Source organism: Pseudophryne corroboree, chromosome 1 (assembly GCF_028390025.1).
Source record: "Pseudophryne corroboree isolate aPseCor3 chromosome 1, aPseCor3.hap2, whole genome shotgun sequence".
NCBI lineage: Eukaryota > Metazoa > Chordata > Amphibia > Anura > Myobatrachidae > Pseudophryne > Pseudophryne corroboree.
This window is the reverse complement of record NC_086444.1, coordinates 299,288,460-299,314,759: the sequence shown is the minus strand read 5'-3', so window position 1 is coordinate 299,314,759 and position 26,300 is coordinate 299,288,460. Positions and strand designations below refer to the sequence as shown.

At 47.1% G+C, this 26,300-nt stretch overlaps 1 protein-coding gene across 2 annotated transcripts in view; it reads left to right on the top strand.

The window, feature by feature from the left end:
* Positions 1 to 26,300, top strand: part of BRAP (BRCA1 associated protein) — a 155,897-nt gene that overhangs the window by 48,283 nt on the left and 81,314 nt on the right. For both annotated transcript variants that reach the window (XM_063964394.1, XM_063964393.1), the window contains exon 4: positions 15,802 to 15,991. In XM_063964394.1, the coding sequence (XP_063820464.1) occupies positions 15,802 to 15,991 (190 nt within the window). The remainder of the gene's footprint in view (positions 1 to 15,801; positions 15,992 to 26,300) is intronic.

The following is a 26,300-nucleotide window of genomic DNA, read 5'->3' as shown; positions in this document are numbered from 1 at the left end:
ATTTTCTTCCAGAAAAAATTGACTTCAGTTCCTGAAGTCCAGATTGTAAAGGGTGTATTCCATATACAGTTCTTTTGTGCCTCTAGGGGCACCGTGAGATCTCAACATAGTGTTGGGATTCCTTAAAATCATATTGGTTTGAACCGCTCAAATCTGTGGATTTGAAATATCTCACATGGAAAGTGACCATGCTGTTGACCAATATCTCACATGGAAAGTGACCATGTTGTTAGTCCTGGCCTCGGCCAGGCGATTGTCAAAAAGAATGGGCGGTTTTGTTTTACAAAAGCCCATATTAGAATTTTCCATTTGAACAGGGCAGAACTGGGACTCGTCTCCAGTTTCTTCCTAAAGGGGTGTCAGCGTTGTCACCTGAAACAACCTATTGTGGTGCCTGCGGCTACTGGGGACTTGGAGGACTCCAAGTTACTAGACGTTGTCAGGGCCCTAAAAATATATATATATATATATATATATATATATATAGTTAGGACGGCTGGAGTCAGAAAGTCTGACTTGCTGTTTATATTGTATGCACCCAACAAGCTGGGTGCTCCTGCTTCTAAGCAGTCTATTGCACGCTAGATTTGTAGTACAATTCAGCTTGCACATTCTGTGGCAGGCCTGCCACAGCCGAAATATGTAGATGCCCATTCCACAAGGAAGGTGGCCTCATCCTGGGCGGCTGCCCGAGGAGTCTCGGCATTATAACTTTGCCGAGCAGCTACGTGGTCAGGGGAGAACACGTTTGTAAAATTTTACAAATTTGATACTCTGGCTAAAGAGGACCTGGAGTTCTCTCATTCGGTGCTGCAGAGTCATCCGCACTCTCCCGCCCGTTTGGGAGCTTTGGTATAATCCCCATGGTCCTGACGGAGTCCCCAGCATCCACTAGGACGTTAGAGAAAATAAGAATTTACTTACCGATAATTCTATTTCTCGTAGTCCGTAGTGGATGCTGGGCGCCCATCCCAAGTGCGGATTGTCTGCAATGCTTGTACATAGTTATTGTTACAAAAATCGGGTTATTACTATTGTTGTGAGCCATTTTTTCAGAGGCTACTTCGTTTTGTTATCATACTGTTAACTGGGTTCAGATCACAAGTTGTACGGTGTGATTGGTGTGGCTGGTATGAGTCTTACCCGGGATTCAAGATCCTTCCTTATTGTGTACGCTCGTCCGGGCACAGTACCTAACTGAGGCTTGGAGGAGGGTCATAGGGGGAGGAGCCAGTACACACCATGTGACCTAAAAAGCTTTTTAGATGTGCCCTGTCTCCTGCGGAGCCCGCTATTCCCCATGGTCCTGACGGAGTCCCCAGCATCCACTACGGACTACGAGAAATAGAATTATCGGTAAGTAAATTCTTATTTTCGGCTCTATCGATTTTCTTCCATAATGGAACTGGCTTCACTGCCTGAAGTTCAGACATTTGTCAAGGGAGTGCTGCATATTCAGCCTCCTTTTGTGCCTCCAGTGGCACCGTGGGACCTCAACGTGGTGTTGGGTTTCCTAAAGTCACATTGGTTTGAGCCACTCAAAACCGTGAATTTAAAATATCTCACGTGGAAAGTGGTCATGCTTTTGGCCTTGGCTTCGGCCAGGCGGGTGGCAAAATTGGCGGCTTTGTCATGCAAAAGCCCCTATTGGATTTTCCGTATGGATAGGGCAGAATTGAGGACTAGTCCCCAGTTTCTTCCTAAGGTGGTATCAGCTTTTCACTTGGACCAACCTATCGTGGTGCCTGCGGCTACTAGGGACTTGGAGGACTCCAAGTTACTGGACGTAGTCAGGGCCTTGAAAATTTATGTTTCCAGGACGGCTGGAGTCAGGAAGACTGACTCGCTGTTTATCCTGTATGCACCAAACAAGATGGGTGCTCCTGCTTCAAAGCAGACTATTGCTCGCTGGATTTGTAGCACAATTCTGTGGCTGGCCTGCCGCAGCCTAAATCTGTAAAAGCCCATTCCACGAGGAAAGTGGGCTCTTCTTGGGCGGCTGCCCGAGGGGTCTCGGCTTTACAACTTTGCCGAGCTGCTACTTGGTCAGGGGCAAACACGTTTGCTAAATTCTACAAAATTGATACCCTGGCTGAGGAGGACCTTGAGTTCTCTCATTCGGTGCTGCAGAGTCATCCGCACTCTCCCGCCCGTTTGGGAGCTTTGGTATAATCCCCATGGTCCTTACGGAGTCCCCAGCATCCACTAGGACGTTAGAGAAAATAAGATTTTACTCACCGGTAAATCTATTTCTCGTAGTCCGTAGTGGATGCTGGGCGCCCGTCCCAAGTGCGGACTGTCTGCAATACTTGTATATAGTTATTGTTAACTAAAAGGGTTATGGTTGAGCCATCTGTTGAGAGGCTCTGTTATGTTCATACTGTTAACTGGGTATAATATCACGAGTTATACGGTGTGATTGGTGTGGCTGGTATGAGTCTTACCCGGGATTCAAAATCCTTTCCTTATTGTGTCAGCTCTTCCGGGCACAGTATCCTTACTGAAGTCTGGAGGAGGGTCATGGTGGGAGGAGCCAGTGCACACCAGGTAGTCCTAATTCTTTCTTAGCTGTGCCCAGTCTCCTGCGGAGCCGCTATTCCCCATGGTCCTTACGGAGTCCCCAGCATCCACTACGGACTACGAGAAATAGATTTACCGGTGAGTAAAATCTTATTTTTTTTCCTGCTACTGATTCCTCTCCCTATGTAACCAAGCATCTGACTTGCCTTTCTCATTGCTTTGTTGCATTGCTTTCCTGCCTTCAAGTCACTTGAAATAGTGACTCCTAAATCCCTTTCCTCCTCAGTAGTTTCCATTATAGTACCCTTGATACTATATTTAGCCTTTGGGTTTTTGAGACCCAAGTGCATGATTTTGCATTTTTTAGCATTAAACTGTAGTTGTCACGTTCTTGACCATTTCTCAAGCCTACCTAGCTCATCAATCATTTGTTTAACCCCTTCCGGTGTGTCTACCCTGTTGCATATCTTTGTATCATCTGCAAAAAGGCATACCCTACCTTCAATACCATTTGCAATGTCACCAACAAAGATATTAAAGAGAACTGGACCAAGTACAGATCCCTGGGGTACTCCACTAGTAACATTTCCCTCCATATATTGCACTCCATTAACTACAACTGTCTGTTTCCTATCCTGCAACAAGGTTCTTATCCATTTAACTGTTTTATAATCCACCCCAACACTTCCAAGTTTATTTAGCAGTCTGCGATGTGGGATAGTGTCAAATGCCTTACTAAAGTCTAGATATGCTACATCTACAACTCCCCCTTGATCTATTATTTTCATAACAGAGTCAAAAAAGTCAATAAGATTTGTTTGGCATGGTCTCCCACCAGTAAATCCATGCTGTTTTGTATCCTGTAAGTTGTTTGATTTAAGATATTCCACAACTCTTTCTTTTAATAGTTTTTCCATTACTTTCCCTACTACTGATGTAAGGCTTACTGATCTGTAGTTACTTGCTTCTTCCTTGCTTCCACTTTTGTGCAGTGGAACTACATTTGCTCTTTTCCAGTCCTCTGGAATGGCACCTGTATTTAGTGACTGGTTAAATAATTCTGTTAAAGGTGTAACCAGCGTAACTTTTAGCTCTTTGAGTATCCTTGGGTGTATCCCATCTATTGATTTGTCCACTTTTACTTTTGAAAGTTCTGTTAGCACCTTCTCTTCTGTAAATGTACTTTTCATCTACCTTATTTTTATGAATGTCCTTGCAACTTAACTGTGGCCCCATTCCTTCTTCTGTAGTAAATACTGAGCAAAAATAATTATTTAGGTGAACTGCTATTGCCTTTTCTCCCACCAAATGCTCACTCTCTGTCTTAAGTCTTTTATTATTCCTCCATTTGATTTTCTCCTTTCACTTATATACTTAAAAAAAAGTTTTGCCCCCTTTATTTACTGACTGGGCCATTTTCTTCTCAGCTTCTACCTTTGCACGTCTGATCACTTTCTTAGCATCCTTCCGTCTGTCAAGATACACCTCTTTGTCATTATTATTTTGAGTCTGTTTTTATTTCCTAAAAGCCATCTTTTTTGCTTTCACACTAGTGGATACTACTTTTGTGAACCACACTGGCTTCCTTTTCCTGGTACTTTTCCTAACCCTTTTGTTACAAAGGACTGTTGCACTTAGTATTGCACTTTTTAGTTTTTCCCACCTCTCCTGCACTCCTTCCAAGTTCCTCCAGTCCGCCAATGAATCCCTTAAACATCTCCCCATTTTTGCAAAGTCAGCATTTCCAAAATCCAACACCTTTGTTTTTGTGTGACAGGAGTTGGATCCTGTCTTTATACTAAACCATACTGCTTGATGATCACTGGATCTCAGGTGCTCACCCACATATATGTCGGATATCCTATCACCGTTTGTAAGAATTAAATCTAATATTGAGTCTTTGCGAGTGGGGTCCCTCACCAATTGCTTGAGAGATGCTCCCTGTAAGGAATGTAGAAATTTGCCACATGTAGCTGAACTTGCAAAATACCCCTCCCAATTTACATCAGGTAAATTAAAGTCTCCCATGATTATGACTTCTCCCTTTAAAGCCTTTTTAGTGATGTCCAACAATAGGTTCCCGTCCAAATCCTGCCCCTGGCCTGGTGGTCTATAGATCACCCCAATGCGAATAATGTCCTTCTCCCCGGTTTCTATGGTGACCCAAAGGGCCTCATAAATTAGCAGTTGCGATTTTACTTTCTACTGGTGAGCTTTCTGCATTCCGAGAGAGTAGCTCCGCTGCACATCTTCAGAGGCACTCAAGATTCTCAGACATGACCCAATTTGTGATGATGGTACCATTGTATCATCAATTATACGCTTTTGGATGGAAATGATGCGACAACACTGGGCATCCCTAAGCTCAGGTTAGCTTCTGCCCATATTATCATATAACTTCAGTTGCATACAGCAAAAGACAGCGACGGCAGCAGCAAGAACTACCACACCTGAATGAGCCTTTGGATGCCATGGCTGTTATGCAGGACTTTCATCTAGCATATCTGTTTCCTCCGTACCCCAATGTTGCCTCGGGTAGTCAAGCGCATCAAGGATTAGTGGGTGATGGTAATCCTAGTGGCTCCAGACTGGCCACGCAGGTAAAATGTCGGCAGGTTCCAGGTGGCATCTTCTACTCCATCAAGGCCTGTATCTATATGAGGACCTTCCTTGGTTGGCTTTGACGGCTTGGCTTTTGAGACCGAGCTTTTGAAAGCTAAAGGTTTCTCTCCATTAGTAGTCCGCTCTATGCTACGAGCCCAGAAACCTGTTTCAGCAAGCAATTACCACAGAGTATGGAAGATCTACGTTTTGTGGTGTAAACAGAGAAGTGTTTCTTCAAGTTTCACCTTTCTCATTTCTTAGCCTTCCTTCAATGTGGTTTGGAAGCCGTTTTAAAGCTTTGTTCTTTGAAAGTGCAGATATCAGCCATATCAATAAATTTCCAGTGGCGCTTGGTCCTTCTTCCAGAGGTCCGAACCTTTTTACGGGGTGTGGTGCGTATTCAACCACTGTTTTGTCTACCTGTAGCACCATGGGATCTGAGGGCCTAATTCAGACCTGATCACTCGTTTGCAGAGGTTTGCGATAAGATAGTCGCTGCCCAGCAGAGTGAATACCCACCCCTTGCAAGTCTGCGTACGCTGTGCAAAAAGCTTTGCAAACACGGTCAGCTGCAAATCCGTTCACAACTCACTCGCCATCGAAAATTTTTGACAGTCTGTGCATAGCACAGGACCTACTCCTACAGTGTGATAGAAACAGGCTGTTCGGGCCGGAGCTGACGTCACACACCCTCCCTGAAAACGCTGCAGAACGCCTGCGTTTTTCTTGACACTCCCAGAAAACGTCCAGTTACCACCCCCAAATGCCCGCTTCCGGTCAGTCAACTTGCGTACGCCTAGCGATCAAAAAAGACGCTGGATTCTTTCGTAGTATGACCTCATGCTTGTGCACTACGATCCATATGCATGCGCAGTCTATCGATAATCATCCGCCTTGCGAATTTTCACAACAGCGATCAGGTCTAAATTAGGCCCCTAATCTGGTCCTTTTGGAACTCAGACAGGCTTTATTGAGTCTTTAGATTCTCCAGTTCTTCATTTTGTTACTTGGAAGCTGGTCCTCTTTATGGCTATTTCCTCTGCCTGGCTTGTTTCCAAGTTAAGGGCTTTGCCTTGCAAGCCGCCTTTTCTCATCTTCCATGACGATAGAGTGGTTCTTCTTACGGTTCCTACATTCCATGTGAAAGTTGTTTCGGCTTTTCACTTAAACCAGGAAGTTGTTTTACTGATTTTCCTCCTTTGGCGACTTCCCTGGCCCGGAATGACTAGGCCCTACAAGACCTAGTTCGAGCTTTGCGGATTTACTCCGACAGATTCTCTGCTAGTTGTGTATAGCGCACATAAATGTGGTTGGCCGGGTACAAAATAGACCATTGCATGTTAGATCTGCTCTGTCATAACTCGAGCCTATTCTAGTGCGGGGTATGTCGGCGCATTTCACTAGGGCAGTAGCGTCTTTCTGGGATGTGCGACACAGGGCTTTGGTGGAACAGGTCTGTCGGGCAGGTACCTGGTCCTCTGTCCACACGTTTCCACGTTTTTACAGTTTTCATGTTTTTGCCTACGACAACGCTCACTTTGGGCATACAGTTTTCCGGTCAGACAGTCTAAAGCTGGCCATACATTAAAACGACTTGCAAACGAGTGATGTCACTAACAATTTCTCTTGAACTCCCCGGCAGTCCCGGACTCACAATTTCGGAGGCGATTCAGCGTGAATCGCAATGGTGCTGAAATCATTAGTGACGGTGTGTCGATGACCCATTTTGTGGGTGTCAACACACCATTTGGGGGAGTGCGGTCCAGACAACCCAGGCATGTTCGGACCGTCACGCAGCCATTTCGACCCAAAAGATGGCGGGTAGCTGCCTGCCTTACAATTGGAAACAATTGGGTGATAACAGACGGACATAGAGGTAGGAATGCCTTGCTCGCAAGCTTACAATCTATAGAGAATTAGGAAGGATACACAAGGATAGGCACTATCTATAGCACAGTGGTCCCACCAGATTGCAAAGACAGTCCTCATAGGATGCAATTAGATATGAGTGCTTTTGAAGGTTAGGAATTTGTTAGGCTTGCCTGAAGAGGTGAGTTTTCAGGGAACGCCTGAAAGTTTGGAGGCTAGAGGAGAGTGTTATTGTGCGTGGGAGGGTATTCCATATGGTGGGTGCTGCCCAAAGAAAGTCCTGCAATTGTGAATGGAAGCGAGTGATCTGTGAAGAGACGAGAGACGAAGATCTTGTGAAGAGCGGAGAGGTCGAGTTGGGAGATATTTTGAGATAATCAAAGAGATATATGTTGGTGTAGTTTGGTTAATAGGTTTATATGCGAGTAGAAGTATTTTAAATTGAATACGGTAGAATATGGGCAACCAATGGATGGACTGACAGAGTGGATCCGCAGATGAACGTCTTGCATTCAAAATGGATTGTAGTGGGGAGAGTCTTTTCTTGGGAAGACTAGTAAGGAGACTATTGCAATAATCAATGCAGGAGATAATGAGAGCATGGATTAGAGTCTTGTGTAAGAGACGGTTGTATTTTGGATATGTTTTTAGATGCATGGAACATGATTTAGAGACCGACTGAATGTGTCACACAAATGACAGTTCAAATGAAGGATGACACCAAGGCAGCGAGCTTGTGGGGTAGGGTAGATTGTTGAGTTGTCAACAGTATGGAGATATCAGGTTGGTTACTACTCTTGGCTGGTGGGAATATAATTAATTCTGTTTTGGAAATATTGAGTTTGAGGTGGCAAAATGACATCCAAGATGAAATGGCAGAAAGGCATTCAGTGACACGGCCTAATACAGATGGTGACAAATCTGGGGAGGATAGAATAGTATCCTCAGCGTGCAAATGATACTGAAATACGTAGGAGCTGATTAGTTTACCAAGAGATGAGGTATAGATTGAAAAAATAATGTGACCGTTGCATCCTATCAGACTGTACTCTTACAACACAGGTGAAAACGGGATGCGGTCAACATCCCGCCGGACGGAATCCCAGCGGTCGGAATACAGACACCGGAATCCCAACCGGCACAATCCCGACATATTCTCTCTCCGTGGGTGTTCACGACACCCATAGAGGGAGAATAAAATAGTGTGCCTGCAAGGGGCTGCGTTCCGCTCGCCACCCCTGTTGGGATTGTGCTGGTCGGGATTCCGGTGTCGGTATTTCGACCGCCAGGATCCCGTCCAGTGGGATTTCGTACTGATCCCGTGAAAACTAGTGTTATAATTGTTAAGTAGAGTGTGTTCTATATTAGGGATGTAGTTGGGATCCCGCACTCGGGAACCCAGCCGTGAAAATGCCGACGCTTGAATCTCGACACCTGTTAAAATGCTGGCGCTGGCATCCCAACAGCCGGGATCCCGATTGTAAGTATCCCGGCGAGGGTTAGGTTTAGGCTGCAGGAAGGGAGGGTTTGGGTCAGGCTGCGGGCAGGGGTGGTTAGGTTTAGGCTGCGGGGAGGGTTAGGGGTAGGGAGAGAATTAGGGGTAGCTGCTCTTGCGGCCCTGTTGGGATTTCAAAAAGTTGGGATGCTGTTGTCTGTATTCTAACTGCCAGCATCCCGACTGCTAGTGTCTTGTACCCAACTCCTATATTAGGTTTAATTAATTCATTATCATTTTATTAGGTGACTATTAACAGGTTGGGGTAAGAAATTCATTGGTTGCCCAATATAAAGAGACTGAAATGTAAAATGGTCATAGCACATAGGACCTAACTCACATGTGGTTGTTATTGCTGCTACTGCTATCCTTTGCTGTACGAATTTGTGATTATTTGCTAATATGGGCAGAAGCTAACTTGAGCATAGGGATGCCCACTGCTATCTCATCATTTCCGTCAAACGATGTATAATTGTTGATACATCGGTACCATTGTCACAAATCGGATCATGTTGCAGAGTCTGAGTGCCTCTGTAGACATGCAGGCTAAGCTGCTCTCCTGGAATGCAGAGGGCTCTCCAGTAGCAAGTAATTTATGCAGGCCCAGAAAATGCCTTCTGAACTGTGACGGTGGGAGTGAAGAAACTTTATATTATATATATGTATATGTATATATATATATATATATATATATATATATATATATATATATATATATATATATATATATATATATATATATTATTTATGAACCCATTATAATGAATTTTGTATTAAGTTGGTGGCACAGTGGAGATTGGTGGGGCAGTGGGTGAAAATTAATTGGTTGGGCAGTGGGAGACGCTGGGCCTGCGGCTCCCATCAGCGGCTCAGCTAGAATGGAGCTGCTGCCGGGGAGGAGGAGCATTGTTTACATCGTGAACATCGCTCATCGTGGCATGTCGTGATGAACGATGTCACAAGCGACCACCAACCTGCAATCAATGAACACGGGGGCGCACATCGTCGATTGCTAAGACCCTACACACTAGACGTGAACGATATTTCATTTACAATCGTCGGTATCGGCCATACCAGTCATAATAATCGTCTAGTGTGTATGGCCCTTAAGTCTGTTAGCTGCCAGTGAATTACATGTTTGTTTAAACTTGCTGTGTAGCATTCTTTGCTGATCTATTCGTTACATTAATTCCTATGCTTCTCTTTTCATTAAAGACATCTAGAACCCCCCCCCCCCCCCCACCCCTGTCCTTTGTAAAAGAACTGCCAAAATGTAACTACTTCTGAAGTACTAGAACACAATAGGAGAAAGAAAGGAACTCTTTGTAGGAGCACTCTGCTTATGTCAGTAATATTACTTTAGGTATGCATTAAAATTGCAGTCATCCAAGGGGCAATAAAAATCCGTAAAAATTCTATAATAGAAGAGAAGTTATATTCTAGACATAGGCAGAGTGCCCCTACAAAGAGAGTTCCTTTCTTTCTCCTATTTTGTTCTAATACATATTTCTCTGACGTCCTAGTGGATGCTGGGAACTCCGTAAGGACCATGGGGAATAGCGGCTCCGCAGGAGACAGGGCACATCTAAAGAAAGCTTTAGGATCACCTGGTGTGCACTGGCTCCTCCCCCTATGACCCTCCTCCAAGCCTCAGTTAGATTTTCTGTGCCCGACGAGAAGGGTGCACACTAGGGGCTCTCCTGAGCTCTTTGTGAAAGTTTTAGTTTAGGTTTATTATTTTCAGTGAGACCTGCTGGCAACAGGCTCACTGCATCGAGGGACTAAGGGGAGAAGAAGCGAACTCACCTGCGTGCAGAGTGGATTGGGCTTCTTAGGCTACTGGACATTAGCTCCAGAGGGACGATCACAGGTTCAGCCTGGATGGGTCACCGGAGCCGCGCCGCCGGCCCCCTTACAGAGCCAGAAGAGCGAAGAGGTCCGGGAAAAATCGGCGGCAGAAGACTTTCCTGTCTTCAGATAAAGGTAGGCGCACAGCACCGCAGCTGTGCGCCATTGCTCTCAGCACACTTCACACTCCGGTCACTGAGGGTGCAGGGCGCTGGGGGGGCAGCGCCCTGAGACGCAATAAATCGTTAGAAAACCTTTTATGGCTAAAATAAATGCATCACATATAACTCCTGGGCTATATGGATGCATTTAACCCCTGCCAAAACATACAAGAAAACGGATGATAAGGACGCCGAGAAAGGGGCGGAGCCTATCTCCTCAGCACACTGGCGCCATTTTCCCTCACAGCTCAGTTGGAGGGAAGCTCCCTGGCTCTCCCCTGCAGTCACTACACTACAGAAAGGGGTTAAAAAAGAGAGGGGGGCACAAATTAGGCGCAGTATAAACAATACAGCAGCTATAAAGGGAAAAACACTTATATAAGGTTATCCCTGTATATATATATAGCGCTCTGGTGTGTGCTGGCAAACTCTCCCTCTGTCTCCCCAAAGGGCTAGTGGGGTCCTGTCCTCTATCAGAGCATTCCCTGTGTGTGTGCTGTGTGTCGGTACGTTTGTGTCGACATGTATGAGGAGAAAAATGATGAGGAGACGGAGTAGAGTGTCTGTAATAGTGTTGTCACCCCCTGGGGGGTCGACACCTGAGTGGATGTACTGTTGAAATTGCGTGACAGTGTCAGCTTTGTATAAAAGACAGTGGTTGACATGAGACAGCCGGCTACTCAGCTTGTGCATGTCCAGACGTCTCATATAGGGGCTCTAAAGCGCCCGTTACCTCAGATACAGACGCCGACACGGATACTGACTCCTGTGTCGACGGTGAAGAGACAACCGTGATTTCCAAATAACACATTGCATGATTGAGGCAATGGAAAAAGTTTACACTTTTCTGATAATATGAATACCACCAAAAAAAGGGGTATTATGTTGGTGAGGAAAAACTTCCTGTAGTTTTCCTGAATCTGAGAAATAAAATGAGGTGTGTGATGATGCGTGGTTTTCCCCCCGATAACAATTGATAATTTCTAAAAAGTTATTGGCAGTATACCTTTTCCCGCCAGAGGTTAGGGTGCGTTGGGAAACACCCCCTAGGGGGGATAAGACGCTCACACGCTTGTAAGAACAAGGGCTCTACCCTCTCCTGAGATGGCCGCCCTTAAGGATCCTGCTGATAGAAAGCAGGAGGGTATCCTAAAATGTATTTACACACATACTGGTGTTATACTGCGACCAGCAATCGCCTCAGCCTGGATGTGCAGTGCTGGGTTGGCGTGGTCGGATTCCCTGACTGGAAATATGATATCCTAGATAAGGACAGTATATTATTGCCTATAGAGCAATTAAAAGATGCATTTCTATATATGCATGATGCACAGCGGAATATTTGCCGACTGGCATCAAGTATAAGTGCGTTGTCCAATTATACCAGTAAAGTGGTCAGGTGATGCGGATTCCAAACGGCATTTGGAAGTATTGCCTTAAAAGAGGGGATGTACCCCAGGTCGCCTCTCAAAATAAGACGCCGTATTATCAGGCGCAGGCCTGGTTGGCAAGCGGACAAAAGGGTTCCTCTTTTCTGCTCGTGACAGAGGGAGAGGAAAATGGCTGCAGAGATCAGCCAGTTCCAAGGAACAGAAACTCTTTTCCGCCTCTGCCAAGCCCGCAGTATGACGCTAGGGCTTTACAAGTTCAGGCACGGTGGGGTCCCGTTCTCAATGAATTTCAGTGCGCAGTGGGCTCACTCGCAAGTAGACCCCTGGATCCTTCAGGTAATATTTCAGGGGTACAAATTGGAATTCGAGACGTATCCCCCTCGCCGTTTCCAAAGGTCTGTTTTACCGACGTCTCCCGCTGACAGGGAGGCAGTTTTGGAAACCATTCACAAGCTGTATTCCCAGCAGGTGATAATCAAGGTACCCCTCCTGCAACAGGGAACGGGGTATTATTCCACACTATTGTGGTACCGAAGCCAGACGGCTCGGTGAGACCGATTTTAAAATCTAAAATCTTTGAACACTTGCATACAGAGGTTCAAATTCAAAATTGAGTCACTCAGAGCAGTGATTGCAAACCTGGAAGAAGGGGACTACATGATGTCTCGGGACATCAAGGATGTTTACCTTCATGTCAAAATTTACCCTTCTCACCAAGGGTATTTCAGGTTATGGTACAGAACTGTCACTATCAGTTCGGACGCTGCCGTAGGGTTGGTCCACGGCACCCCGGGTCTTTACTGAAGTAATGACCGTAATGATGATTTTCCTTCGAAGGAAGGGAATTTTAGTTATCCGTTACTTGGACGATTCCCTGATAAGGGTAAGATCCAGGGAACAGTTGGAGATCGGTGTAGCACTATATCAGGTAGTGTTGCGGCAGCACGATTGGATTCTCAATATTCCAAAATCGCAGCTGGTTCCGACGACTTGTCTTCTGTTCCTAGGGATGATCCTGGACACAGTCCAGAAAGAAGGTGTTTCTCCCGGAGGAGAAAGCCAGGGAGTTATCCGAGTTAGTCAGGAACCTCCTAAAACCGAACCAAGTCTCAGTGCATCAATGCACAAGGGTTCTGGGTAAAAATGGTGGCTTCCTACGAAGCAATCCCATTTGGCAGATTCCACGCAAGACTTTCCAGTGGAACCTACTGGACAAATGGTCCGGGTCGCATCTTCAGATGCTTCAGCGGATAACCCTGTCACCGGGGACAAGGGTATCCCTCCTGTGGTGGTTGCAGAGTGCTCAGCTTCTAGAGGGCCGCAGATTCGGCATTCGGGACTGGGTCCTGGTGGCCACGGATGCCAGCCTGCGAGGCTGGGGAGCAGTCACACAGGGAAGGAATTTCCAGGGCTTATGGTCAAGCCTGGAGACATCTCTTCATATAAACATTCTGGAACTAAGGGCCATTTACAATGCCCTAAGTCAAGCGAAACCCCTGCTTCAGGGTCAGGCGGTATTGATCCAATCGGACAACATCACGTCAGTCGCCCACGTAAACAGACAGGGCGGCGCGAGAAGCAGGGGGGCAATGGCAGAAGCTGCAAGGATTCTTCGCTGGGCGGAAAATCATGTGATAGCACTGTCAGCAGTGTTCATTCCGGGAGTGGACAACTGGGAAGCAGACTTCCTCAGCAGACACGACCTTCACCCGGGAGAGTGGGGACTTCACCCAGAAGTCTTCCACCTGATTGTAAACCGTTGGGAAAAACCAAAGGTGGACATAATGGCGTCCCGTCTAAACAAAAAACTAGACAGATATTGCGCCAGGTCAGGGGACCCTCAGGCAATAGCGGTGGACGCTCTGGTAACACCGTGGGTGTACCAGTCAGTGTATGTGTTCCCTCCTCTGCCTCTCATACCAAAAGTACTGAGAATCATAAGAAGGAGAGGAGTAAGAACTATACTCGTGGTTCCGGATTGGCCAAGAAGGACTTGGTATCCGGAACTTCAAGAGATGCTCACGGACGAACCGTGGCCTCTACCTCTAAGAAAGGACCTGCTCCAGCAGGGGCCTTGTCTGTTCCAAGACTTACCGCGGCTGCGTTTGACGGCTTGGCGGTTGAACGCCGGATCCTGAAGGAAAAAGGCATTCCAGAAGAAGTCATCCCTACCCTGGTCAAGGCCAGGAAGGACGTAACCGCAAAACATTATCACCGCATTTGGCGAAAATATGTTGCGTGGTGTGAGGCCAAGAAGGCCCCTACAGAGGAATTTCAACTGGGTCGTTTCCTCCATTTCCTGCAAACAGGACTGTCTATGGGCCTAAAATTAGGGTCCATTAAGGTTCAAATTTCGGCCCTGTCGATTTTCTTCCAAAAGGAACTGGCTTCAGTGCCTGAAGTTCAGACATTTGTAAAAGGGGTACTGCATATACAGCCTCCTTTTGTGCCTCCAGTGGCACCTTGGGATCTCAATGTTGTGTTGAGTTTCCTAAAGTCACATTGGTTTGAACCACTCACCACTGTGGACTTAAAATATCTCACATGGAAGGTGACGATGCTGTTAGCCCTGGCTTCAGCCAGGCGTGTGTCAGAATTGGCGGTTTTTATCATATAAAAGCCCTTATTTAATATTTCATTCTGACAGGGCAGAATTGAGGACTTGTCCTCAATTTCTACCAAAGGTGGTTTCTGCATTTCACATGAAGCAACCTATTGTGGTACCTGCGGCTACTAAGGACTTGGAGGATTCCAAGTTGCTAGACGTTGTCAGGGCCCTGAAAATATATGTTTCCAGGACGGCTGGAGTCAGAAAATCTGACTCGCTGTTTATCCTGTATGCACCCAACAAACTGGGTGCTCCTGCTTCTAAGCAGACGATTGCTCGTTGGATTTGTAGTACAATTCAGCTTGCACATTCTGTGGCAGGCCTGCCACAGCCAAAAATCTTAAAATGCCCACTCCACAAGGAAGGTGGGCTCATCTTGGGCGGCTGCCCGAGGGGTCTCGGCTTTACAACTTTGCCGAGCAGTTACTTGGTCAGGAGCAAATACGTTTGTAAAATTCTACAAATTTGATACCCTGGCTGAGGAGGACCTGGAGTTCTCTCATTCGGTGCTGCAGAGTCATCCGCACTCTCCCGCCCGTTTGGGAGCTTTGGTATAATCCCCATGGTCCTTACGGAGTTCCCAGCATCCACTAGGACGTCAGAGAAAATAAGAATTTACTTACCGATAATTCTATTTCTCGTAGTCCGTAGTGGATGCTGGGCGCCCATCCCAAGTGCGGATTGTCTGCAATACTGGTACATAATTATTGTTACCAAAAAATTCGGGTTATTGTTGTAGTGAGCCATCTTTTCTAGAGGCTTCTCTATTATCATGCTGTTAACTGGGTTCAGATCACAAGTTGTACAGTGTGATTGGTGTGGCTGGTATGAGTCTTACCCGGGATTCAAAATCCTTCCTTATTGTGTACGCTCGTCCGGGCACAGTATCCTAACTGAGGCTTGGAGGAGGGTCATAGGGGGAGGAGCCAGTGCACACCAGGTGATCCTAAAGCTTTCTTTAGATGTGCCCTGTCTCCTGCGGAGCCGCTATTCCCCATGGTCCTTACGGAGTTCCCAGCATCCACTACGGACTACGAGAAATAGAATTATCGGTAAGTAAATTCTTATTTTTTACTCTCTGGGTGCACCTTCACCTGTTACTGTGACCATTCAAACCTGTATAGGCGGTCAGGACTCATATCTGATGTGGATTGTCCTATGTCACCAATGTGTCTGATGTTCTCTGTCAGGAAGTCCTGGGCCCCCTCTTTCCTCAGTAATTACTTCTGAAGTATGTAAAGTTTTTATATTTCTGTAACTCACTGCCTGCTGTAAGATATAAAATAACATGCGGTCTCTTTTTAGTAAGATGACATCACTGAAAGAGGACGTCAGGCGCAGTGCAATGATTTGCATCCTTACAGTCCGTGCTACAATGACCAGCCATGATCTGATGAAGTTTGTGGCTCCATTTAATGAAGTTATTGAGCATATGAAAATCATCCGAGACTCAACACCAAACCAGTACATGGTACTCGTACAGTTCAGTTCTCAGGTAATGGTCTCTCTTCACCTGATAAAAGGAGTATTCTTGGTACTGGTTTATTTATACCTATTACTTAAAAAAAAAAAAAAAAAGGCTATAAGCATAAAAGCTATAGTGACCATTCCAGTGCCGTCCACTGAAGTCCGATGGTAGCTGAAGAGAACATTTTCCCCAAGCTGCAAACAGCTGCATTGGCCACTTGTGTGTGGCCAAACTGGAGTCAAATTTTGGGCTGTGGACAAGTGTATTACCAGCATAACAGCAATCAAGGTAACTATCTCCTCATTGATAGCATCACTGTTCCTGAAACTTAATTTAAAATGTGAATTCCTCCCACTGTGACAAAAATTCATATATATAAATATTATAATCTATACCAAATAAAATGTACAAAATAATATCATCTTCATCTCAAAGCTATATCCATTTGATTTACCTCTATTGCACATGAATCAGTCGGAAACTGAAACCTCTATTACACCTTTTTAGCATTATAAACACTTTTAAGCAAGAAATCTTTGCCATGTAAAATATTGCAGATTAAGGTGATAGAGCTTGCGTAGGTAATATTGATAAGGATGTGTTAGTTTGTGGTAACAAACCCTATTTCTCTTACGTCCTAGAGGAAGCTGGGGACTCCGTAAGGACCATGGGGTATAGACGGGCTCCGCAGGAGATAGGGCACCTAAAAAGAACTTTGACTATGGGTGTGCACTGGCTCCTCCCTCTATGCCCCTCCTCCAGATCTCAGTTAGATCTTGTGCCCAGAGGAGAATGGGTGCACTGCAGAGAGCTCTCCAGAGTTTTCTGTTGAAGAAGAATTTTGTTAGGTTTTTTATTTTCAGGGAGTCCTGTTGGCAGAGAGAAGCAGAGCTGGCTTGTCAAGTTGGGCACTGCTTCTAAGGCTACTGGACACCATTAGCTCCAGAGGGAGTCGGAACACAGGTCTCACCTGGGGTTCGTCCCGGAGCCGCGCCGCCGTCCTCCTCACAGATGCCGAAGATAGAAGCCAGATAGAGAAGGCAGAAGACATCAGATCTTCATGAGGTAAGGCGCGCAGCGGTAAGCTGCGCGCCATTGCTCCCAGTCACACACACACAGAGCAGCACTGAAGGGTGCAGGGGGGCGGGGCGGCCGGCCCTGGGCAGCAATAAACCTCACATTTGGGCAAATACAGTTTGATTAGGCTGCGGAGGCAGTAAATCTATGATCCCCCGCCATTTTTATTGAAAAATCACTGTGACCGAAGCCCGCCGTCGGGTGGGCGGGGCTTGATCCTCAGCACTAACCGGCGCCATTTTCTCCACAGAAGCTGCATGAGGAAAACGCTGGCTCCCTGGTCTCTCCCCTGCTGAACTTCACAGGCTGGAAAAAGAGGAGGGGGGCACATTAGCGACGCAGTGAGTGGGAACTGGCATATTATATATAGAAAAGCGCTATCTGGACATATTTTTTCCAGTGTTTTTAAGCGCTGGTGTGTGCTGGCATACTCTCTCTCTGTCTCTCCTTAGGGCCTGGTTGGGGTTTTGTCCCCTTATAGGTTAATCCCTGTGTGTGTGAGGTGTCGGTAGGTGTGTGTCGACATGTCTGAGGCGGAAGGCTTCTCCAAGGAGGAGGTGGAGCAAATGAGTGGTGTGTCCCCGTCGGTTGTGCCGACTCTAGATTGAATGGACATGTGGCATATGTTGAATGCAAGTGTGGCATCTTTACATAAAAGGCTTGATAAGGCTGAATTAGGGGGGACATCAGGGGGTCAATCCTCGGATTGGACCGACTCACAGGGCCCGTCGGGGTCTCAAAAGCGTCCCTTAACACAAGACACTACTACCGACACGGATTCTGATTCCAGTGTCGACTATGACGAAGTAAAATTGCACCCTAGGGTGACTAAAACCATTCAGTGTACGAACGTGGCAATAAGGGATGTGTTGCATATTGTGGATGAACCCTCGGTCCCCGACACAAAGGTACACATGTTTAAGGAAATGAAACAGATTATTAACTTTCCCACATCTCATGAATTGAATGATTTCTTTGGAAAAGCTTGGGAGACTCTGGATAAGAGACCGCAGATCCCCAAAAGAATTTATATGGCATACCCCTTCCCTAAGCAGGACAGGGAGATTTGGGAATCACCCCCCACTGTGGACAAGGCCCTGACGCGCTTGTCCAAGAAAGTGGCGCTACCATCTCCTGACACAGCAGCCCTTAAGGACCCTGCAGATCGCAGGCAAGAAACTACATTAAAGTGTATTTATTCTCATACGGGTGCTGTGCTAAGACCGACAATTGCGTCGGCATGGGTGTGTAGCGCAATTGCAGCTTGGACAGATGAGCTGACAGATCAATTTGATAATATATTTCTCTATCGTCCTAGTGGATGCTGGGGTTCCTGAAAGGACCATGGGGAATAGCGGCTCCGCAGGAGACAGGGCACAAAAGTAAAGCTTTCCGATCAGGTGGTGTGCACTGGCTCCTCCCCCTATGACCCCCCTCCAAGCCAGTTAGATTTTTGTGCCCGGCCGAGAAGGGTGCAATCTAGGTGGCTCTCCTAAAGAGCTGCTTAGAAAAGTTTAGCTTAGGTTTTTTATTTTACAGTGAGTCCTGCTGGCAACAGGATCACTGCAACGAGGGACTTAGGGGAGAAGAAGTGAACTCACCTGCGTGCAGGATGGATTGGCTTCTTGGCTACTGGACATCAGCTCCAGAGGGACGATCACAGGTACAGCCTGGATGGTCACCGGAGCCTTGCCGCCGGCCCCCTTGCAGATGCTGAAGTAAGAAGAGGTCCAGAATCGGCGGCAGAAGACTCCTCAGTCTTCTAAAGGTAGCGCACAGCACTGCAGCTGTGCGCCATTTTCCTCTCAGCACACTTCACACGGCAGTCACTGAGGGTGCAGGGCGCTGGGAGGGGGGCGCCCTGGGAGGCAAATGAATACCTATTTTGGCTAAAAATACCTCACATATAGCCTCCGGAGGCTATATGGAGATATTTAACCCCTGCCAGAATCCGTTAAGAGCGGGAGACGAGGCCGCCGAAAAAGGGGCGGGGCCTATCTCCTCAGCACACAGCACCATTTTCCCTCACAGAAAGGCTGGAGGGAAGGCTCCCAGGCTCTCCCCTGCACTGCACTACAGAAACAGGGTTAAAACAGAGAGGGGGGGCACTAATTTGGCGCTAGAAATATATAAAAAAGATGCTATAAGGGAAAACACTTATATAAGGTTGTCCCTATATAATTATAGCGTTTTTGGTGTGTGCTGGCAAACTCTCCCTCTGTCTCTCCAAAGGGCTAGTGGGTCCTGTCCTCTATCAGAGCATTCCCTGTGTGTGTGCTGTGTGTCGGTACGTGTGTGTCGACATGTAGGAGGACGATGTTGGTGAGGAGGCGGAGCAATTGCCTGTAATGGTGATGTCACTCTCTAGGGAGTCGACACCGGAATGGATGGCTTATTTAGGGAATTACGTGATAATGTCAACACGCTGCAAGGTCGGTTGACGACATGAGACGGCCGACAAACAATTAGTACCGGTCCAGACGTCTCAAAAACACCGTCAGGGGTTTTAAAACGCCCGTTTACTTTAGTCGGTCGACACAGACACAGACAGGGACACTGAATCCAGTGTCGACGGTGAATAAACAAACGTATTCCTTATTAGAGCCACACGTTAAAGGCAATGAAGGAGGTGTTACATATTTCTGATACTACAAGTACCACAAAAGAGGGTATTATGTGGGATGTGAAAAAACTACCATAGTTTTTCCTGAATCAGATAAATTAAATAAAGTGTGTGATGATGCGTGGGTTCCCCCCGATAGAAAATTATGGGCGGTATACCCTTTCCCGCCAGAAGTTAGGGCGCGTTGGGAAACACCCCTTAGGGTGGATAAGGCGCTCACACGCTTATCAAAACAAGTGGCGGTACCGTCTATAGATAGGGCCGTCCTCAAGGACCAGCTGACAGGAGGCTGGAAAATATCATAAAAAGTATATACACACATACTGGTGTTATACTGCGACCAGCGATCGCCTCAGCCTGGATGTGCAGAGCTGGGGTGGCTTGGTCGGATTCCCTGACTAAAAATATTGATACCCTTGACAGGGACAGTATTTTATTGACTATAGAGCATTTAAAGGATGCATTTCTATATATGCGAGATGCACAGAGGGATATTTGCACTCTGGCATCATGAGTAAATGCGATGTCCATAACTGCCAGAAGATGTTATGGACACGACAGTGGTCAGGTGATGCAGATTCCAAACGGCACAAAGGTGTATTGCCGTATAAAGGAAGAGGAGTTATTTGGGGTCGGTCCATCGGACCTGGTGGCCACGGCAACTGCTGGAAAATCCACCGTTTTTTACCCTAAGTCACATCTCTGCAGAAAAAGACACCGTCTTTTCAGCCTCAGTCCTTTCGTCCCTATAAGATCATATCTGCCCAGGGATAGAGGAAAGGGAAGAAGACTGCAGCAGGCAGCCCATTCCCAGGAACAGAAGCGTTCCACCGCTTCTGACAAGTTCTCAGCATGGCGCTGAGACCGTACAGGACCCCTGGATCCTACAAGTAGTATCCCGGGGGTACAGATTGGAATGTCGAGACGTTTCCCCTTCGCAGGCTCCTGAAGTCTGCTTTACCAAGGTCTCCCTCCGACAAGGAGGCAGTATGGGAAAAAATTCACAAGCTGTATTCCCAGCAGGTGATAATTAAATTACCCCTCCTACTACAAGAAAAGGGGTATTATTCCACACTATATTGTGGTACTGAAGCCAGAAGGCTAGGTGAGACTTATTCTAAAAATTTTTTTTTGAACACTTACAAAGGTTCAAATCAAGATGGAGTCACTCAGAGCAGTGATAACGAACCAGGAAGAAGGGGACTATATAGTGTCCCGGGACATCAGGGATGCTTACCTCTATGTCCCAAATTTGCCCTTCTCACTAAGGGTACCTCAGGTTCGTGGTGCAGAACTGTCACTATCAGTTTCAGACGCTGCCGTTTGGATTGTCCACGGCACCCCGGGTCTTTACCAAGGTAATGGCCGAAATGATGATTCTTCTTCGAAGAAAAGGCGTCTTCATTATCCCTTACTTGGACGATCTCCTGATAAGGGCATAGTCCAGGGAACAGTTGGAGGTCGGAGTAGCACTATCTCGGATACTGCTACAACAGCACGGGTGGATTCTAAATATTCCAAAATCGCAGCTGATCCCGACGACACGTCTGCTGTGCCTAGGGATGATTCTGGACACAGTCCAGAAAAAGGTGTTTCTCCCGGAAGAGAAAGCCAGGGAGTTATCCGAGCTAGTCAGGAACCTCCTAAAAACAGTGCATCATTGCACAAGGGTCCTGGTAAAAATGGTGGCTTCCTACGAAGCAATTCCATTCGGCAGATTTCACGCAAGAACTTTTCAGTGGGATCTGCTGGACAAATGGTCCGGATCGCATCTTCAGATGCATCAGCGGATAACCCTATATCCAAGGACAAGGGTGTCTCTCCTGTGGTGGTTATAGAGTGCTCATCTTCTAGAGGGCCGCAGATTCGGCATTCAGGATTGGATGCTGGTGACCACGGAGCCCAGCCCGAGAGGCTGGGGAGCAGTCACACAAGGAAAAAATTTCCAGGGAGTGTGATCAAGTCTGGAGACTTTTCTCCACATAAATATACTGGAGCTAAGGGTAAATTTATAATGCTCTAAGCTTAGCAAGACCTCTGCTTCAAGGTCAGCCGGTATTGATCCAGTGGGAAAAACATCACGGCAGTCGCCCACGTAAACAGACAGGGCGACACAAGAAGCAGGAGGGCAATGGCAAAAACTGCAAGGACTTTTCGCTGGGCGGAAAATCATGTGATAGCACTGTCAGCAGTGTTTCATCCCGGGAATGGAAACTGGGAAGCAGACTTCCTCAGCAGGCACGACCTCCACCCGGGAGAGTGGAAACTTCATCGGGAAGTTTTTTCCACATGATTGTAAACCGTTGGGAAATACCAAAGGTGGACATGATGGCGTCCCGTCTGAACAAAAAACGGGACAGGTATTGCGCCAGGTCAAGAGACCCTCAGGCAATAGCTGTGGACGTTCTGGTAACACCGTGGGTGTACCAGTCGGTGTATGTGTTCCCTCCTCTGCTTCTCATACCTAAGGTGCTGAGAATTATAAGACGTAGAGGAGTAAGAACTATACTCATGGCTCCGGATTGGCCAAGAAGGACTTGGTACCCGGAACTTCAAGAGATGCTTACAGAGGTCTTATGGCCTCTGCCGCTAAGAAGGGACTTGCTTCAGCAAGTACCATGTCTGTTCCAAGACTTACCGCAGCTGCGTTTGTCGGCATGGCGGTGGAAAGCCGGATCCTAAAGGAAAAAGGCATTCCGGAAGAGGTCATTCCTACCCTGGTCAAAGCCAGAAAGGAGGTGACCGCACAACATTATCACCACATGTGGCGAAAATATGTTGCGTGGTGTGAGGCCAGGAAGGCCCCACAAAGAAATTTCAACTCGGTCGTTTCCTGCATTTCCTGCAAACAGGAGTGTCTATGGGCCTCAAATTGGGGTCCATTAAGGTTCAAATTTCGGCCCTGTCGATTTTCTTCCAGAAAGAATTGGCTTCAGTTCCTGAAGTCCAGAAGTTTGTCAAGGGAGTATTGCATATACAACCCCCTTTTGTGCCTCCAGTGGCACTGTGGGATCTCAACGTAGTTCTGGGATTCCTCAAATCACATTGGTTTAAAACCAGTCAAATCTGTGGATTTGAAGCATCTCACATGAAAAGTGACCATGCTCTTGGCCCTGGCCTGGACCAGGCGAGTGTCAAATTGGTGGTTTTTTCTCAAAAAAGCCCATATCTGTTTGTCCATTCGGACAGGGCAGAGCTGCGGACTCGTCCCCAGTTCTCTCCCTAAGGTGGTGTCAGTGTTTCACCTGAACCAGCTTATTGTGGTGCCTTGCACCTACTAGGGACTTGGAGGACTCCAAGTTGCTAGATGTTGTCAGGGCCCTGAAAATATGTTCCAGGACGGCTGGAGTCAGGAAAACTGACTTGCTGTTATCCTGTATGCACCCAACAAACTGGGTGCTCTTGCTTCTAAGCAGACTATTGCTAGTTGGATGTGTAATACAATTCAGCTTGCACATTCTGTGGCAGGCCTGCCACAGCCAAAATATGTAAATGCCCATTCCACAAGGAAGGTGGGCTCATCTTGGGCGGCTGCCCGAGGGGTCTCGGCTTTACAACTTTGCCGAGCAGCTACTTGGTCAGGGGCAAACACGTTTGCTAAATTCTACAAATTTGATACTCTGGCTAAGGAGGACCTGGAGTTCTCTCATTCGGTGCTGCAGAGTCATCCGCACTCTCCCGCCCGTTTGGGAGCTTTGGTATAATCCCCATGGTCCTTTCAGGAACCCCAGCATCCACTAGGACGATAGAGAAAATAAGAATTTACTTACCGATAATTCTATTTCTCGGAGTCCGTAGTGGATGCTGGGCGCCCATCCCAAGTGCGGATTATCTGCAATACTTGTACATAGTTACAAAAATCGGGTTATTATTGTTGTGAGCCATCTTTTCAGAGGCTCCGCTGTTATCATACTGTTAACTGGGTTTAGATCACAAGTTGTACGGTGTGATTGGTGTGGCTGGTATGAGTCTTACCCGGGATTCAAAATTCCTCCCTTATTGTGTACGCTCGTCCGGGCACAGTACCTAACTGGCTTGGAGGGGGGTCATAGGGGGAGGAGCCAGTGCACACCACCTGATCGGAAAGCTTTACTTTTGTGCCCTGTCTCCTGCGGAGCCGCTATTCCCCATGGTCCTTTCAGGAACCCCAGCATCCACTACGGACTCCGAGAAATAGAATTATCGGTAAGTAAATTCTTATTATAAGGATACTATATTCCTAACTCTAGCCCATATTATTTATGAGGGATGCTCAAAGGGACATTGGATTGCTAGCTTCTAGGGCCAATGCCATGTCTGTCTCAGCGAGAAGATCCTTATGGACTCGCCAATGGACGGGTGATGCGGATTCCAAAAAACATATGGAAGTACTACCCTATAAGGGTGATGTATTGTTTGGGGATGGGCTGACGGACCTGGTTTCCACAGCTACAGCAGGTAAATCAAATTTTTTACCATATATTCCCCAACAGCAAAAGAAAGTAACACCCTATCAGATGCAGTCCTTTCGGTCGCACAAGTCCAAAAGAGGTCGGGGATCCTCTTTCCTCGCCAGAGGTAAGGGCAGAGGCAAGAGAGCACCTGCTTCGGCAGGTGCCCAGGAACAAAAGTCCTCCCCGGCTGCTCCAAAACCCACAGCATGACGCTGGGGCTCCCCTGAGGGAGTCCGCACCGGTGGGGGCACGTCTTCGACTTTTCAGTCAGGCCTGGGTCAGTTCGGACCTGAATCCCTGGGTGTTGGAAATAGTTTCCCAGGGTTACAAATTTGAATTCGAGGAGGTGCCCCCACGCCGATTTTTCAAATCGGCCCTACCAGCTTCCACATCGGAAAGGGATATAGTGTTAGCTGCAATTCAAACGCTGTGTATACAGCAAGTGATAATCAAGGTTCCCCTGCACCAGCAGGGAAGAGGTTACTACTCAACCCTATTTGTGGTCCCGAAACCGGACGGTTCGGTCAGACCTATTTTGAATCTGAAATCCCGAAACCTGTACATAAAAAAAAGATTCAAATTCAAAATGGAATCTCTCAGAGCGATAATAGCCAACATGGAGGAGGGGGAGTTTATGGTGTCTCTGGACATAAAGGATGCGTACCTTCATGTCCCCATATATGCCCCCCATCAGGAATACCTGATATTCGCTGTACAGGATTGTCATTACCAATTTCAGACGTTGCCGTTTGGACTCTCCACGGCCCCGAGGATTTTCACCAAGATAATGGCGGAAATGATGGTGGTCCTGCGCAAGCATGGAGTCACAATTATCCCATACTTGGACGATCTACTGATAAAAGCGAGATCAAGGGAGAAATTGCTGAGCAGTGTGGCGCTCTCTCTGAGAGTGCTCCAGCAACACTGTTGGATTCTAAATCTACCGAAGTCACTGTTGATTCCGACAACTCGACTACCGTGCCTAGGTATGATACTGGATACGGAACAAATGAAGGTCTTCCTCCCAATAGAGAGAGCCCAAGACATCCAGAACATGGTCAGAGACCTGCTAAAACCGAAAAGGGTGTCAGTTCACCAATGCACTCGAGTTCTGGGGAAAATGGTGGCGGCCTACGAGGCCATTCCCTTCGGAAGGTTCCATGCAAGGACTTTTCAATGGGACCTTCTGGACAAGTGGTCCGGGTCCCATCTGCACTTACATCGGAAAATAACTCTGTCCCCAGGGGCCAGAGTGTCTCTCCTGTGGTGGTTGCAAGGTGCTCACCTCCTTGAGGGTAGCAGGTTCGGAATTCAGGATTGGATCCTGGTTACCACGGACGCGAGCCTCCGAGGATGGGGAGCGGTCACACAGGGAAAAACTTTTCAGGGTCTTTGGTCAGACCAGGAGTCTGGTCTACACATCAATGTGTTGGAACTCAGGGCCATTTACAACGGCCTTCGACAAGCGGAGAGTCTTCTTCGAAACCTACCGGTTCTGATTCAATCAGACAATGTCACAGCAGTGGCTCATGTGAACCGCCAAGGCGTGACAAGAAGCAGAGTCGCGATGGCGGAAGCCACAAGGATCCTTCGCTGGGCGGAAAATCATGTAAGCGCTCTGTCGGCTGTCTTCATTCCGGGACTGGACAACTGGGAAGCAGACTTCCTCAGCAGACACGATCTCCATCCAGGAGAGTGGGGACTTCATCAAGGTATCCGTTCACATGGTCGACCATGTTATGGTCGACAGTCATTAGGTCGACCACTATTGGTCAACATTGACATAGTTGACATGGACACATGGTCGACACATGAAAAGGTCGACATGAGTTTTTTAACTTTTTTTTTCTTTTGGGGAACTTTTCCATACTTTACGATCCACGTGGACTACGATTGGAACGGTAATCTGTGCCGAGCGAAGCGGTAGAGGAGCGAAGGCACCATACCCGAAGCTTGGCGAGGGAAGCGAGCCATGCGAGGCAACGCGGTGCACTAATTGGGGTTCCCAGTCACTTTACGCAAAAAACGACACCAAAAAAAGTTAAAAAACTTGTGTCGACCTTTCATGTGTCGACCATTTTCGTGTGTCGACCATGTGTCCATGTCGACCATGTCAATGTCGACCTAATGACTGTCGACCATAACATGGTCGACCATTCATACCGGAACCCTTCATCAAGAAGTCTTTGCAGACGTAACACGT